The sequence below is a fragment of the Chrysoperla carnea genome, unplaced genomic scaffold (assembly GCF_905475395.1).
Source record: "Chrysoperla carnea unplaced genomic scaffold, inChrCarn1.1, whole genome shotgun sequence".
Lineage (NCBI taxonomy): Eukaryota > Metazoa > Arthropoda > Insecta > Neuroptera > Chrysopidae > Chrysoperla > Chrysoperla carnea.
Genome location: NW_025408244.1, coordinates 53,743 through 69,724, shown reverse-complemented (window position 1 = coordinate 69,724; position 15,982 = coordinate 53,743). Strand labels below are relative to the sequence as shown.

The 15,982-nt window shown below is 38.9% G+C and overlaps 2 protein-coding genes and 3 long non-coding RNA genes across 5 annotated transcripts; 2 read left to right on the top strand and 3 right to left on the bottom strand.

Moving 5' to 3' along the window:
- Positions 1-1,882: 1,882 nt before the first annotated feature.
- On the bottom strand, positions 1,883-2,668 carry LOC123304845. Its single transcript, XR_006536804.1, has 3 exons — positions 2,599-2,668; positions 2,055-2,196; positions 1,883-1,988 (listed from the first exon to the last, which is right to left on the bottom strand). It is a non-coding gene; the product is annotated as an uncharacterized LOC123304845 (long non-coding RNA).
- A 527-nt stretch (positions 2,669-3,195) lies between these two features.
- On the top strand, positions 3,196-4,103 carry LOC123304847 (mucin-5AC-like). The gene is made up of 2 exons (XM_044886410.1): positions 3,196-3,807; positions 4,002-4,103. The coding sequence occupies exons 1-2, from the start codon at positions 3,196-3,198 to the stop codon at positions 4,101-4,103; spliced, it is 714 nt and encodes a 237-aa protein (XP_044742345.1).
- Positions 4,104-8,292: 4,189 nt separating this feature from the next.
- Positions 8,293-9,300, bottom strand: LOC123304843. Its single transcript, XR_006536803.1, has 4 exons — positions 9,185-9,300; positions 9,008-9,112; positions 8,465-8,606; positions 8,293-8,398 (listed from the first exon to the last, which is right to left on the bottom strand). It is a non-coding gene; the product is annotated as an uncharacterized LOC123304843 (long non-coding RNA).
- Positions 9,301-9,598: 298 nt separating this feature from the next.
- On the top strand, positions 9,599-10,503 carry LOC123304846 (mucin-5AC-like). The gene is made up of 2 exons (XM_044886409.1): positions 9,599-10,210; positions 10,402-10,503. Exons 1-2 carry the CDS (start codon positions 9,599-9,601, stop codon positions 10,501-10,503), a joined length of 714 nt encoding a protein of 237 aa, XP_044742344.1.
- A 4,116-nt stretch (positions 10,504-14,619) lies between these two features.
- LOC123304842 lies at positions 14,620-15,568 on the bottom strand. Its single transcript, XR_006536802.1, has 4 exons — positions 15,550-15,568; positions 15,368-15,476; positions 14,804-14,952; positions 14,620-14,736 (listed from the first exon to the last, which is right to left on the bottom strand). It is a non-coding gene; the product is annotated as an uncharacterized LOC123304842 (long non-coding RNA).
- Positions 15,569-15,982: the final 414 nt, after the last annotated feature.

Below are 15,982 nucleotides of genomic sequence, written 5' to 3'. Positions count from 1 at the left end.
AACATTTTTTGAAAATTTCCGATTTTACAACTAAAATGTCATGACTATACAAATCATTGAAATTTTGATCCAAGTAAGTCAAAACGTATACATAGAGGTCCTTTATGACTGGACATAGTATAAATAAGCCAAAAATTATCAAATTTGACATTTTTCGATAGAAAAAACATTTTTTGAAAATTTTCGATTTTTCAACAAGAGAGTCATGACTATACAAATCATTGAAATTTTGATCCAAGCAAGTCAAAATGTATACATAGATGTCCTTAATGACTGGACTAAGTATAAATAAGCCAAAAATTATCAAATTTGACATTTTTCGATAGAAAAAAAATTTTTTGAAAATATCTGATTTTACAACTAGAATGTCATGACTATACAAATCATTGAAATTTTGATCCAAGTAAGTCAAAATGTGTACATAGAGGTCCTTTCTGACTGGACTAAGTATAAATAAGCCAAAAATGATCAAATTTGACATTTTTCGATATAAAAAACATTTTTTGAAAAATTTCGATTTTTCAACTAGAATGTCATGACTATACAAATCATTGAAATTTTGATCCAAGTAACTCAAAATGTATACATAGAGGTCCTTTATGACTGGGCTAAGATAAATAAGCCAAAAATGATCAAATTTGACATTTTTCGATAGAAAAAACATTTTTTGAAAATTTTCGATTTTACAACTAGAATGTCATGACTATACAAATCATTGAAATTTTGATCCAAGTAAGTCAAAATGTATACATAGAGGTCCTTTATGACTGGACTAAGTATAAATAAGACAAAAATGATCAAATTTGACATTTTTCGATAGAAAAAACATTTTTTGAAAATTTTCGATTTTTCAACATGAGAGTCATGACTATACAAATCATTGAAATTTTGATCCAAGTAACTCAAAATGTATACATAGAGGTCCTTTATGACTGGGCTAAGATAAATAAGCCAAAAATGATCAAATTTGACATTTTTCGATAGAAAAAACATTTTTTGAAAATTTTCGATTTTACAACTAGAATGTCATGACTATACAAATCATTGAAATTTTGATCCAAGTAAGTCAAAATGTATACATAGAGGTCCTTTATGACTGGACTAAGTAGAAATAAGCCAAAAATGATCAAATTTGACATTTTTCGATAGAAAAAACATTTTTTGAAAATTTTCGATTTTTCAACATGAGAGTCATGACTATACAAATCATTGAAATTTTGATCTAAGTAAGTCAAAATGTATACAAAGAGGTCCTCTATGACTGGACTAAGTATAAATAAGCCAAAAATGATCAAATTTGACATTTTTCGATAGAAAAAACATTTTTTGAAAATTTCCGATTTTACAACTAGAATGTCATGACTATACATGAACCGTTCAAATTCGGTTCACAGTATTTTGATTGTAGGTTTGGTTGATAGTAATTAAAAATCTTTTAAATTAGAGTAATAAGCGCGATCAAAAAAAAACATTATACGGATTAAAACAGAGGAAGTAATAATCATTAAAAAACACGAACACGAAGAGAAATAGTTACAAAAGAAAAAAAAAATACAAAAAAAAAAAAAGAAATAAATAAATAAAAAAAAAAAAAAAACCTATCTAAATCTAAACACACACACAAATAAAAAAAAAATAAAATAAAAAAAAAACTAACAAAATTAGGCAATTAAAAAAGTTGAATTAAAATCACGCTAGCGTGTGAACGGACGTCAATACACGCTAACGTGTGAATAGCCACCACGCGCAACAATAATTAAAAGGTAACAAATAAAAACAACGTAGTTCCGCGTAGAGATACACAACAGAGCCTAAAAGCTGAGACAATTTAAAGAGGAGGCTCTCTTGAAAAAAATCACCGTTGAATGGTACACATCAAGGATCAGTTATAAAATTTATTAAAAATTAATAATTTTACACGTCCGTGCCCGCAACGCGAGCACGTTTTGAATATTACATCGGACAATTGATGGATTGGGTCTTTTAATCTGGAATAAAGATAATTGGTTTAACTTCAAGAAGTGGACTTACTTGAACGATCAAATTAATTATACCTGGACATTTCATCAACGGCTGGTGTTGTTTGTTTGGTTGTGTATCGCTCGGTCATCCTGTGGTGGTTTTTCCTAGAATTTTAAGGTACGTTTATTATTTCCTTCTGTCGTACTTCGTATGCGCGAGTAGTTGGAGATTTACCTACAAAAATTTTTAAAAGTTTAAATACGTAGTTTTAAAGAAAAAAAAAATACGCAACTGAATCTTTCCGACTGATTTTAATTACATATATAAAATTTGTGTGGAACGTGATCAATACCGCGTTTTGGAAGTGTAGCGGACCACGAGTTAGACTGCCATTTAAGGGCGTCTCGAATTCTCGCTCGGCGCTACACTTCGCGGAATTTAAGCTTCACGGTATTCTGCCCGGTGAAATATTAGAATAAATTGAGTAACGGGTCGGAGACAGAAGGTGGTGAATTGGATCACTCCACCAAAGAATTTAACTACAAGATCGGAACGGTTCAGTTTCAATATAGTTTAACATATTTTATAAAAAAAAAAGAAAAAACACTGAGTTAATTTAACAAACAAAAACCTTACCTTAAAGAGGTTATGTCATATTGTGCATTTGTCTTGGAGAATATTAGTTTTATATTATTTTCTTTGTAATTCTTTTAATCATTTTATCTTGCAAGATATATTGTAAATTCTAAAAACAAAAAAAAGAATCTTTATATTTTAAATTCAATAAATTAACTTAAGTGCAGAAAAAAATTACTTACATGTGTTTTCTGTTGTCGTCAAATATTTTGACATTTTATTGATAGCCCATAGAGTTGTAGTAAAATCACAGACTACTACTCTATCCTAGACCGTTCCTTTGTCCACTTTAATTTTTTTTCAGATTCGATCACACTTACTAAGATCGCGGATAAAAAACGCTTCCACTTGTCATCGATGCCACAGTTGGCAATTTAATAGAGGATTTTGACTTAAAGTTTTCTAATAAATGCCAAAGTTGGTAGCATATAGCGTAGGGTAGTTGATCGAGTCTGGATTAGAAAAAAAAAAAAAAAAAAAAAAAAAAGGATTATTGGCTCATAAGTTAAAATAAATTTTGCAAAAAAAAAAATACATACTACTAATTTTTTTTTCCATTGTTCGTACGAGCGCAACGTCTAGGTGAACTGCCAGAGGATGCCGACTACACGGTCCAACAAGCACACGACATCATCAGCAGATGCTCCAATGGTGGTTACAACAATCGCCGTCAACACAACAACGACAACAAGTAACACTGCTGGATTGGGTACCATTGTTGACGCAACTTCACCAAGTTACGCTACTCCGCCAGATATTCCAGGTGCTCATGGTATTACGACAATAGCACCATCAGTGTCGAAAGCCAATCCCACCCTACCCACGACAGTTTTGGCTGGAAATGTACCACAATCAACTATTGGTACGAGTCCTGGAAACGTACCGATATTGAATCCGGCGCCTGGTATGGTTCCACCTGCGTCGTCTGCACAACTGCATCAGTATTTTGGTTATGGGTTGGGGAGTGTTCCACAGTATGGACAAGCTCTTCCAACGTATCCAAATAATGTGAATCATGCGCCAACTACGCAATTGAATACAACTCCATCACATCATCCTGTTCTTGCGCCACCAGCACCTGCAGGTCCGCCTGGTCAACCTGCGACAACAACAGCAGTAGGAGAGGAGGACGCCACACCATCAAGAGTCATCCAGTTTATGCGTTCCCAAACACGACTCAACGCATCACACGAGCATGATATTCACGAGGTAAATCTCCAATTAAAATATTTATGTGAATCCATAAGTAAGATAGCATGTAGCCAACCCTGCAATCAAAATGCGAATAAGTCGTTAATAAATTTATCACATAGTAATTTAGGAGATAATAATATGTATAAAATTAAGTATCAGGTAAACATAGATACGTACTTCAAAGACTTCCCTCGGTGTGACGGCTCCAGCAAACCGAACATAATAAAATTCCTGGAGGAAATCCAAAAGCTCGCAGAACTACACGTCCTGGAGGAGAAACCTCTTCTAACACATCTCCTCCAGTTTTGTGACGGAAATTTTCAAAGATGGTGGGCTACAAATATCCAATCTTATCCCACCTGGGACTCCCTTCGCTTCAGGATATTAGATGTATTTTTTGCGCCGGCCGAAAGGTCCCTGCTCATATCAGAACACTTGTATAGATGGCAACGTCCAGAGGAATTATTCACGGCGTTCATTGATGATATTAAACTCAAATCTAAAATCATTGGAGCCAACCTTAGTGAGCAGGAGATCATTACAATTCTTTGGGCTCGCATGAATAGGGCGACATATGATATCTGCAAATTTAGGATGGTACCGGATTCATTTGAAATACTTGACCTAGTAGCTCAAGAGGTGCGTCAAATAACGGATAGACAAGTAATGTACGCACAAATGGAGCAGAACTCCAGTAGGTCTAAACCTACAAAAAACTAGTTGAAATCTCCAATTACAATACAATCAACCAAACCCCGTCTCGTCCCCCCCATCGTTGTCTAATGGGACGTCGCAAATTATTATCAATTCGTTCACAACATACTAGCCTACCTACAATACCCGTAACCATAGGACCTTGTACGTACGATTGCCTTCTGGATTCAGGGGCCACTCATAGTTTTTGTGATAAAAAATTGGCAACAGCTACAGTAAAGCTTGGTTTAGGCAAGATCTCCACCACAACGCTCCAAACTATATTAGCGGATGGTACTGTCACTAATGTCCATCAGTTGCTGACATGTTCTATCAGAATTGGCGGATTTACTTGGAAGACAGCGTTTCATATAATACCAAGCCTAACTTTCAGTTTAATCATGGGTGTTGATCTTTTAAAACACATGAAGGCTATTTTAAATTTCGAAAAATGCTTAGTGACCTTCATGTTCAACCCAAAAATACCCATCCCCATGTGTCCAGGGACAGTCTGTACAATAAATAACATCGTCACATCACCTACGTTGCCGAAAACTCAATCTTCCCGTCTCGAAACGTTATTGAATCGCGTTAGTGACACAATCACCAACAAAATCGGTTGTGCTCGTGATTATTGGTACACCATACGTTTAAAGGACAGTATACCGGTACGGAGCCCACCCTATCCACTTTCACCCCCTAAAGCGCTTGAAATGGAACAGCACATCAACGGCCTCCTGGAGCAAGGCATTATCGAACCTTGCCGGAGTGAATACTCGGCTCCAGCCTTTTTAATAAAGAAAAAAGATGGTTCAAACAGGCTGTGTATCGATTATAGGCGCCTGAATGCGAAAGTTATCTTCGACGGCTTTCCCTCCCCTAATATGGAGAATGTTTTTCAGAGCTTGAGTGGCTCACGCTGCTATTCAGTGATCGATTTAACTAGCGCTTACTATCAAATAATGCTGTCCCCTGGGTGCCGAAAATACACAGCGTTCTCTACACCAACAGGCCAATACTTGTTCCGGACTACTCCTTTCGGATTAAGTGTCAGCCCAATGGCTCTAAACCGCTTGATCTTCGGGTTATTCGCAGACCTCCGCTATAAATGTGTTATCCCTTACTTCGACGACATTTTAATTTACAGCTCGAGCTTTGAAGAGCACCTAAAACACCTGGAGATAGTGTTCACTAGGTTACGAGATACCGGCTTAACGGTACGACCGGACAAAATGCAACTATGTCTACCTAGCATTCAATTCCTAGGGCATGTAATATCCGCGTCAGGTGTAGCTTTGGATAGGTCGAAGGTAGCGGCTGTGTTGGACCTGCGAATACCTCGCAACATTAAGCAACTGAGATCCTTCTTGGGGATGACTTCCTTCTTCTCGCGTTTCATCCCCAACTACGCCGAAATAGTTGCCCCGCTGAACGCACTCAGAAAAAAGGACGTGGTGTACCACTTCGGAGATGACCAAATTAAAGCATTCAACGCGGTCAAACAAGCTCTTACAGAAGCTCCAGTACTTGCCTTCCCAGATTTTAAAAAACGCTTCATCGTACAAACCGATGCTTCAGGTGTCGCAATTGCTGCTGTATTGCTTCAGGAACTAGACGGAGGCCAAAGAGCCATCCAGTACGCTAGCAGAAAATTAACCCCTGCGGAGGTTAAATATTCTGCATACGAACTGGAGAGTCTCGCTGTCGTCTGGGCCCTGGAGAAATTCAAACAGTACTTACTAGGAACACGGTTTCTACTCAACACCGATAGCGGAGCCCTAAGCTGGGTCATGAACCATCCAAAACAGCTTGGCCGAGTGGGAAGGTGGGTACTAAAACTCTCACGTTTTGAGTTTGACGTGGAACACATAAAAGGCCCCACCAATGTTGTAGCTGACGCCCTTTCAAGGCTATTTTCAATTAAAATATCAAACGACGAGAAAAGTCCCTCAGACAACTTCCATAAAAATTTGACAGACGGACATACAGGAAAAATTTCAGTTTTAGACGAGGTACCACAAACCTTTACCTCCCTGCAACGACAGCAAGAGGACGATCCTGAGCTTCGGCTCATCATCCAGCGCCTACGTGCCGGAGATGATGTGATAGGCTATGAGTTACGGGACTCCCTTCTTCTAAAAATTGTAGGGAAAAATAGGTTGCGACGTATCCCTGTACCTAAAACTATGAGACAAATGCTTCTCTACTATCACCACGATGGAATAGCTTCAAACCACCCCGGCATTACAAAAAGTTATAGGGCCATTGCCCGTCGCTTCTGGTGGCCACGACTGTTTGAGGAGGTCCGCGGTTATGTTAGGTCCTGTCCGGAATGCCAGCGGTGTAAACCACACAATAAAGCACCTGGGGCCCCATTAGCTTCTAAAACTCCAGAACACCCGTGGGAGAGGGTCCACATAGATCACGTTGGCCCCTTAGTCATGACCAAAAACGCGTTCCGATATGTGCTCACAGTGGCGGATAGCTTCACGAAATGGTTGGAGGCCATTCCCGTAAAACGTGTTACGGCGGCTAACACCGTCGACAAGCTCAATAAGGTCTGGTTACGCTTCGGTCCACCTCGACACGTCATTACGGACAATCATAAGGCATTTACAGGCGAGAAATTTAGGCTCATGTGCCTTCGATGGGGTATCAAACACATTCTGTGCGCACCTTATAGACCGTCGAGTAACTCTTTCGTCGAAAGAATCCACAGGGACCTCAAGAGTGGAATGACTATTATGTTACGTCAATACGCAAACACCCACAAAGAATGGGATCAATTCCTCCCATATTTTCAATTTGCACATAATAGTCAATTCCACGAATCGATCCAATGCAGCCCCTCGACGGTATTTTTAGGACGAGCAGTTCCAACTCCATTGGACCTCCGGTGGAATTTGCATGAAATAATCCATGATGATCCCCCACCAGATCTCGATAAGGTCCGAGAGTCATTGGCGAAGGCACATGACAAAATGAAACGTTTCCATAACGCCAAACGTCCACCAGAACACCCTTTCACAGAGGGCCAAATTGTGCTACAGAGAGACCACGGTGGTCCCAATTCGACGAGGCCAGAAAATTTATTCCCCGGTGGACGACACCCAGGAGAATACTCCGTTTTACAACCCCTGTTTCATGCGACCTCGAAGACTTAGAAACTAAAATAAGGTACAAAGCCCACGTCGAGGACCTGAAGCCGTTCATCGAAAGAGAAGAAATCAATTAATAACTTTAATAATATTCCGAAATACAATAGTATTTCTCCCTAAAAGTGGGGGAGACTGAACCGTTCAAATTCGGTTCACAGTATTTTGATTGTAGGTTTGGTTGATAGTAATTAAAAATCTTTTAAATTAGAGTAATAAGCGCGATCAAAAAAAAAAACATTATACGGATTAAAACAGAGGAAGTAATAATCATTAAAAAACACGAACACGAAGAGAAATAGTTACAAAAGAAAAAAAAAATACAAAAAAAAAAAAAGAAATAAATAAATAAAAAAAAAAAAAAAACCTATCTAAATCTAAACACACACACAAATAAAAAAAAAATAAAATAAAAAAAAAAACTAACAAAATTAGGCAATTAAAAAAGTTGAATTAAAATCACGCTAGCGTGTGAACGGACGTCAATACACGCTAACGTGTGAATAGCCACCACGCGCAACAATAATTAAAAGGTAACAAATAAAAACAACGTAGTTCCGCGTAGAGATACACAACAGAGCCTAAAAGCTGAGACAATTTAAAGAGGAGGCTCTCTTGAAAAAAATCACCGTTGAATGGTACACATCAAGGATCAGTTATAAAATTTATTAAAAATTAATAATTTTACACGTCCGTGCCCGCAACGCGAGCACGTTTTGAATATTACATCGGACAATTGATGGATTGGGTCTTTTAATCTGGAATAAAGATAATTGGTTTAACTTCAAGAAGTGGACTTACTTGAACGATCAAATTAATTATACCTGGACATTTCATCAACGGCTGGTGTTGTTTGTTTGGTTGTGTATCGCTCGGTCATCCTGTGGTGGTTTTTCCTAGAATTTTAAGGTACGTTTATTATTTCCTTCTGTCGTACTTCGTATGCGCGAGTAGTTGGAGATTTACCTACAAAAATTTTTAAAAGTTTAAATACGTAGTTTTAAAGAAAAAAAAAATACGCAACTGAATCTTTCCGACTGATTTTAATTACATATATAAAATTTGTGTGGAACGTGATCAATACCGCGTTTTGGAAGTGTAGCGGACCACGAGTTAGACTGCCATTTAAGGGCGTCTCGAATTCTCGCTCGGCGCTACACTTCGCGGAATTTAAGCTTCACGGTATTCTGCCCGGTGAAATATTAGAATAAATTGAGTAACGGGTCGGAGACAGAAGGTGGTGAATTGGATCACTCCACCAAAGAATTTAACTACAAGATCGGAACGGTTCAGTTTCAATATAGTTTAACATATTTTATAAAAAAAAAGAAAAAACACTGAGTTAATTTAACAAACAAAAACCTTACCTTAAAGAGGTTATGTCATATTGTGCATTTGTCTTGGAGAATTTTAGTTCATATTATTTTCTTTGTATTTCATTTAATGATTTCATGAAGACATGTTTGTAAACTCTAAAAACAACAAAAAGAATTTTTATATTTCAATTTAATAAATTAATCTAAGAAAAAAAAAAAATTACTTACATGTGTTTTGTTGTCTTCAAATACTTTGACATTTATTGATAGTCCATAGAGTTGTAGTCACTTCACAGACTACTACTCCATCCTAGACCGTTCCTTTGTCCACTTTAATTTTTTTTCAGATTCGATCACACTTACTAAGATCGCGGATAAAAAACGCTTCCACTTTGTCAACATGCCACAATTGGTAATTTAATAGAGGATTTTAATATAAAGTTTTCTTATAAATGCCAAAGTTGGTAGCATATAGCGTAGGGTAGTTGATCGAGTCTGGATTAAAAAAAAAAAAAAAAAAAAAAAAAAAAAAGGATTATTGGCTCATAAGTTAAAATAAATTTTGCAAAAAAAAAAATACATACTACTAATTTTTTTTTCCATTGTTCGTACGAGCGCAACGTCTAGGTGAACTGCCAGAGGATGCCGACTACACGGTCCAACAAGCACACGACATCATCAGCAGATGCTCCAATGGTGGTTACAACAATCGCCGTCAACACAACAACGACAACAAGTAACACTGCTGGATTGGGTACCATTGTTGACGCAACTTCACCAAGTTACGCTACTCCGCCAGATATTCCAGGTGCTCATGGTATTACGACAATAGCACCATCAGTGTCGAAAGCCAATCCCACCCTACCCACGACAGTTTTGGCTGGAAATGTACCACAATCAACTATTGGTACGAGTCCTGGAAACGTACCGATATTGAATCCGGCGCCTGGTATGGTTCCACCTGCGTCGTCTGCACAACTGCATCAGTATTTTGGTTATGGGTTGGGGAGTGTTCCACAGTATGGACAAGCTCTTCCAACGTATCCAAATAATGTGAATCATGCGCCAACTACGCAATTGAATACAACTCCATCACATCATCCTGTTCTTGCGCCACCAGCACCTGCAGGTCCGCCTGGTCAACCTGCGACAACAACAGCAGTAGGAGAGGAGGACGCCACACCATCAAGAGTCATCCAGTTTATGCGTTCCCAAACACGACTCAACGCATCACACGAGCATGATATTCACGAGGTAAATCTCCAATTAAAATATTTATGTGAATCCATAAGTAAGATAGCATGTAGCCAACCCTGCAATCAAAATGCGAATAAGTCGTTAATAAATTTATCACATAGTAATTTAGGAGATAATATGTATAAAATTAAGTATCAGGTAAACATAGATACGTACTTCAAAGACTTCCCTCGGTGTGACGGCTCCAGCAAACCGAACATAATAAAATTCCTGGAGGAAATCCAAAAGCTCGCAGAACTACACGTCCTGGAGGAGAAACCTCTTCTAACACATCTCCTCCAGTTTTGTGACGGAAATTTTCAAAGATGGTGGGCTACAAATATCCAATCTTATCCCACCTGGGACTCCCTTCGCTTCAGGATATTAGATGTATTTTTTGCGCCGGCCGAAAGGTCCCTGCTCATATCAGAACACTTGTATAGATGGCAACGTCCAGAGGAATTATTCACGGCGTTCATTGATGATATTAAACTCAAATCTAAAATCATTGGAGCCAACCTTAGTGAGCAGGAGATCATTACAATTCTTTGGGCTCGCATGAATAGGGCGACATATGATATCTGCAAATTTAGGATGGTACCGGATTCATTTGAAATACTTGACCTAGTAGCTCAAGAGGTGCGTCAAATAACGGATAGACAAGTAATGTACGCACAAATGGAGCAGAACTCCAGTAGGTCTAAACCTACAAAAAACTAGTTGAAATCTCCAATTACAATACAATCAACCAAACCCCGTCTCGTCCCCCCCATCGTTGTCTAATGGGACGTCGCAAATTATTATCAATTCGTTCACAACATACTAGCCTACCTACAATACCCGTAACCATAGGACCTTGTACGTACGATTGCCTTCTGGATTCAGGGGCCACTCATAGTTTTTGTGATAAAAAATTGGCAACAGCTACAGTAAAGCTTGGTTTAGGCAAGATCTCCACCACAACGCTCCAAACTATATTAGCGGATGGTACTGTCACTAATGTCCATCAGTTGCTGACATGTTCTATCAGAATTGGCGGATTTACTTGGAAGACAGCGTTTCATATAATACCAAGCCTAACTTTCAGTTTAATCATGGGTGTTGATCTTTTAAAACACATGAAGGCTATTTTAAATTTCGAAAAATGCTTAGTGACCTTCATGTTCAACCCAAAAATACCCATCCCCATGTGTCCAGGGACAGTCTGTACAATAAATAACATCGTCACATCACCTACGTTGCCGAAAACTCAATCTTCCCGTCTCGAAACGTTATTGAATCGCGTTAGTGACACAATCACCAACAAAATCGGTTGTGCTCGTGATTATTGGTACACCATACGTTTAAAGGACAGTATACCGGTACGGAGCCCACCCTATCCACTTTCACCCCCTAAAGCGCTTGAAATGGAACAGCACATCAACGGCCTCCTGGAGCAAGGCATTATCGAACCTTGCCGGAGTGAATACTCGGCTCCAGCCTTTTTAATAAAGAAAAAAGATGGTTCAAACAGGCTGTGTATCGATTATAGGCGCCTGAATGCGAAAGTTATCTTCGACGGCTTTCCCTCCCCTAATATGGAGAATGTTTTTCAGAGTTTGAGTGGTTCACGCTGCTATTCAGTGATCGATTTAACTAGCGCTTACTATCAAATAATGCTGTCCCCTGGATGCCGAAAATACACAGCGTTCTCTACGCCAACAGGCCAATACTTGTTCCGGACTACTCCCTTCGGATTAAGTGTCAGCCCAATGGCTCTAAACCGCTTGATCTTCGGGTTATTCGCAGACCTCCGCTATAAATGTGTTATCCCTTACTTCGACGACATTTTAATTTACAGCTCGAGCTTTGAAGAGCACCTAAAACACCTGGAGATAGTGTTCACTAGGTTACGAGATACCGGCTTAACGGTACGACCGGACAAAATGCAACTATGTCTACCTAGCATTCAATTCCTAGGGCATGTAATATCCGCGTCAGGTGTAGCTTTGGATAGGTCGAAGGTAGCGGCTGTGTTGGACCTGCGAATACCTCGCAACATTAAGCAACTGAGATCCTTCTTGGGGATGACTTCCTTCTTCTCGCGTTTCATCCCCAACTACGCCGAAATAGTTGCCCCGCTGAACGCACTCAGAAAAAAGGACGTGGTGTACCACTTCGGAGATGACCAAATTAAAGCATTCAACGCGGTCAAACAAGCTCTTACAGAAGCTCCAGTACTTGCCTTCCCAGATTTTAAAAAACGCTTCATCGTACAAACCGATGCTTCAGGTGTCGCAATTGCTGCTGTATTGCTTCAGGAACTAGACGGAGGCCAAAGAGCCATCCAGTACGCTAGCAGAAAATTAACCCCTGCGGAGGTTAAATATTCTGCATACGAACTGGAGAGTCTCGCTGTCGTCTGGGCCCTGGAGCAATTCAAACAGTACTTACTAGGAACACGGTTTCTACTCAACACCGATAGCGGAGCCCTAAGCTGGGTCATGAACCATCCAAAACAGCTTGGCCGAGTGGGAAGGTGGGTACTAAAACTCTCACGTTTTGAGTTTGACGTGGAACACATAAAAGGCCCCACCAATGTTGTAGCTGACGCCCTTTCAAGGCTATTTTCAATTAAAAAATCAAACGACGAGAAAAGTCCCACAGACAACTTCCATAAAAATTTGACAGACGGACATACAGGTAAAATTTCAGTTTTAGACGAGGTACCACAAACCTTTACCTCTCTGCAACGACAGCAAGAGGAAGATCCTGAACTACGGCTCATCATCCAGCGCCTACGTGCCGGAGATGATGTGATAGGCTATGAGTTACGGGACTCCCTTCTTCTAAAAATTGTAGGGAAAAATAGGTTGCGACGTATCCCTGTACCTAAAACTATGAGACAAATGCTTCTCTACTATCACCACGATGGAATAGCTTCAAACCACCCCGGCATTACAAAAAGTTATAGGGCCATTGCCCGTCGCTTCTGGTGGCCACGACTGTTTGAGGAGGTCCGCGGTTATGTTAGGTCCTGTCCGGAATGCCAGCGGTGTAAACCACACAATAAAGCACCTGGGGCCCCATTAGCTTCTAAAACTCCAGAACACCCGTGGGAGAGGGTCCACATAGATCACGTTGGCCCCTTAGTCATGACTAAAAACGGGTTCCGATATGTGCTCACAGTGGCGGATAGCTTCACGAAATGGTTGGAGGCCATTCCCGTAAAACGTGTTACGGCGGCTAACACCGTCGACAAGCTCAATAAGGTCTGGTTACGCTTCGGTCCACCTCGACACGTCATTACGGACAACCATAAGACATTTACAGGCGAGAAATTTAGGCTCATGTGCCTTCGATGGGGTATCAAACACATTCTGTGCGCACCTTATAGACCGTCGAGTAACTCTTTCGTCGAAAGAATCCACAGGGACCTCAAGAGTGGAATGACTATTATGTTACGTCAATACGCAAACACCCACAAAGAATGGGATCAATTCCTCCCATATTTTCAATTTGCACATAATAGTCAATTCCACGAATCGATCCAATGCAGCCCCTCGACGGTATTTTTAGGACGAGCAGTTCCAACTCCATTGGACCTCCGGTGGAATTTGCATGAAATAATCCATGATGATCCCCCACCAGATCTCGATAAGGTCCGAGAGTCATTGGCGAAGGCACATGACAAAATGAAACGCTTCCATAACGCCAAACGTCCACCAGAACACCCTTTCACAGAGGGCCAAATTGTGCTACAGAGAGACCACGGTGGTCCCCAATTCGACGAGGCCAGAAAATTTATTCCCCGGTGGACAACACCCAGGAGAATACTCCGTTTTACAACCCCTGTTTCATGCGACCTCGAAGACTTAGAAACTAAAATAAGGTACAAAGCCCACGTCGAGGACCTGAAGCCGTTCATCGAAAGAGAAGAAACCAATTAATAACTTTAATAATATTCCGAAATACAATAGTATTTCTCCCTAAAAGTGGGGGAGACTGAACCGTTCATTTCGGTTCACAGTATTTTGATTGTAGGTTTGGCTGATAGTAATTAAAAATCTTTTAAATTAGAGTAGTAAACGCGATCAAAAACATTGGGACAGAAAAAGGTAACAATCATTAAAACACACGAACACGAAAAGAAATATTTACAAAAGAAAATACAAAAAAAAATAGAAATAAATAAATAAATAAAAAACCCTATCTAAATCTAAACACACACACAAAAAAAAAAAATAAAATTAGTCAATTAAAAAAGTTGAATTAAAATCACGTTAGCGTGTGAACGGACGTTAGTACACACTAACGTGTGAATGACCACCACGCGCAACAATTATTAAAAGTTAACAAACAATAACAACGTAGTTCGGCGCATGAATACAGAACGAAGCTAAAAAGCTCAGACAATTTAAAGATGAGGGCGCTTAATAAAATCACCGTTGAATGGTACACATCAAGGATAAAATTTATTAAAATCAATAAGATACACGTTCGTGCCCGCAACGCGAGCACGTTTTAATATTACATCGTACAATTGATGGATTGGGCATTTTAATCTGGAAATAAAATAATTGGTTTAACTTCAAAGAAGTGGACTTACTTGAACGATCAAATTAATTATACCTGGACATTTCATCAACGGCTGGTGTTGTTTGTTTGGAGGTGTACGCTCGGTATTCTGTGGTGGTTTTGCCTAGATTTTCAAGGTACGTTGCTTTACTTTAATTATCTTCCTTCTGTCCCAATTTGTAGCGATGTAATTGGAGATTTACCTACAAAAAGTCAAAACGTTTAGTATACGTAGTTTAACAATACGCAATTGGACAGTTCCGATTCGATTTTAATTAAATATTTAAATTTGGTGTTGAACGTGATCAATACCGCGTTTTGGAAGTGTAGCTGACCACGAGTGCAGACAGCCCTTGATGGGTGTCTTTAGTCTTTCGATTCGGAGTTATACTTCGCCGGTACGTAAGCTTCATCGGATTCTGCTCTGTGTAATATTGAATAAATTGAGTCACGGATCAGAGCCAGAAGATGGATACTTGATTCACTAAACAGAAGAATTTAACGCAAAATCGGAACTGTTCAATTCAGTTCAGTTTCAATATAGTTTTCACATATTTTCTAAAAAAAAAAAAACAAAAGAAAAAAACACTGAGTTAATTTAACAAACAAAAACCTTACCTTAAAGGGGTTATGTAACATTGTACATTTATCTTGGAGAATATTAGTTTTATATTATTTTCTTTGTAATTCTTTTAATCATTTTATCTTGCAAGATATATTGTAAATTCTAAAAACAAAAAAAAGAATCTTTATATTTTAAATTCAATAAATTAACTTAAGTGCAGAAAAAAATTACTTACATGTGTTTTCTGTTGTCGTCAAATATTTTGACATTTTATTGATAGCCCATAGAGTTGTAGTAAAATCACAGACTACTACTCTATCCTAGACCGTTCCTTTGTCCACTTTAATTTTTTTTCAGATTCGATCACACTTACTAAGATCGCGGATAAAAAACGCTTCCACTTGTCATCGATGCCACAGTTGGCAATTTAATAGAGGATTTTGACTTAAAGTTTTCTAAAAAATGCCAAATACAAATCATTGAAATTTTGATCCAAGTAAGTCAAAATGTATACATAGAGGTCCTTTATGACTGGACTAAGTATAAATAAGCCAAAAATGATCAAATTTGACATTTTTCGATAGAAAAAACATTTTTTGAAAATTTCCGATTTTACAACTAAAATGTCATGACAATACAAAGCATTGAAATTTTTATCCAAGTAAGTC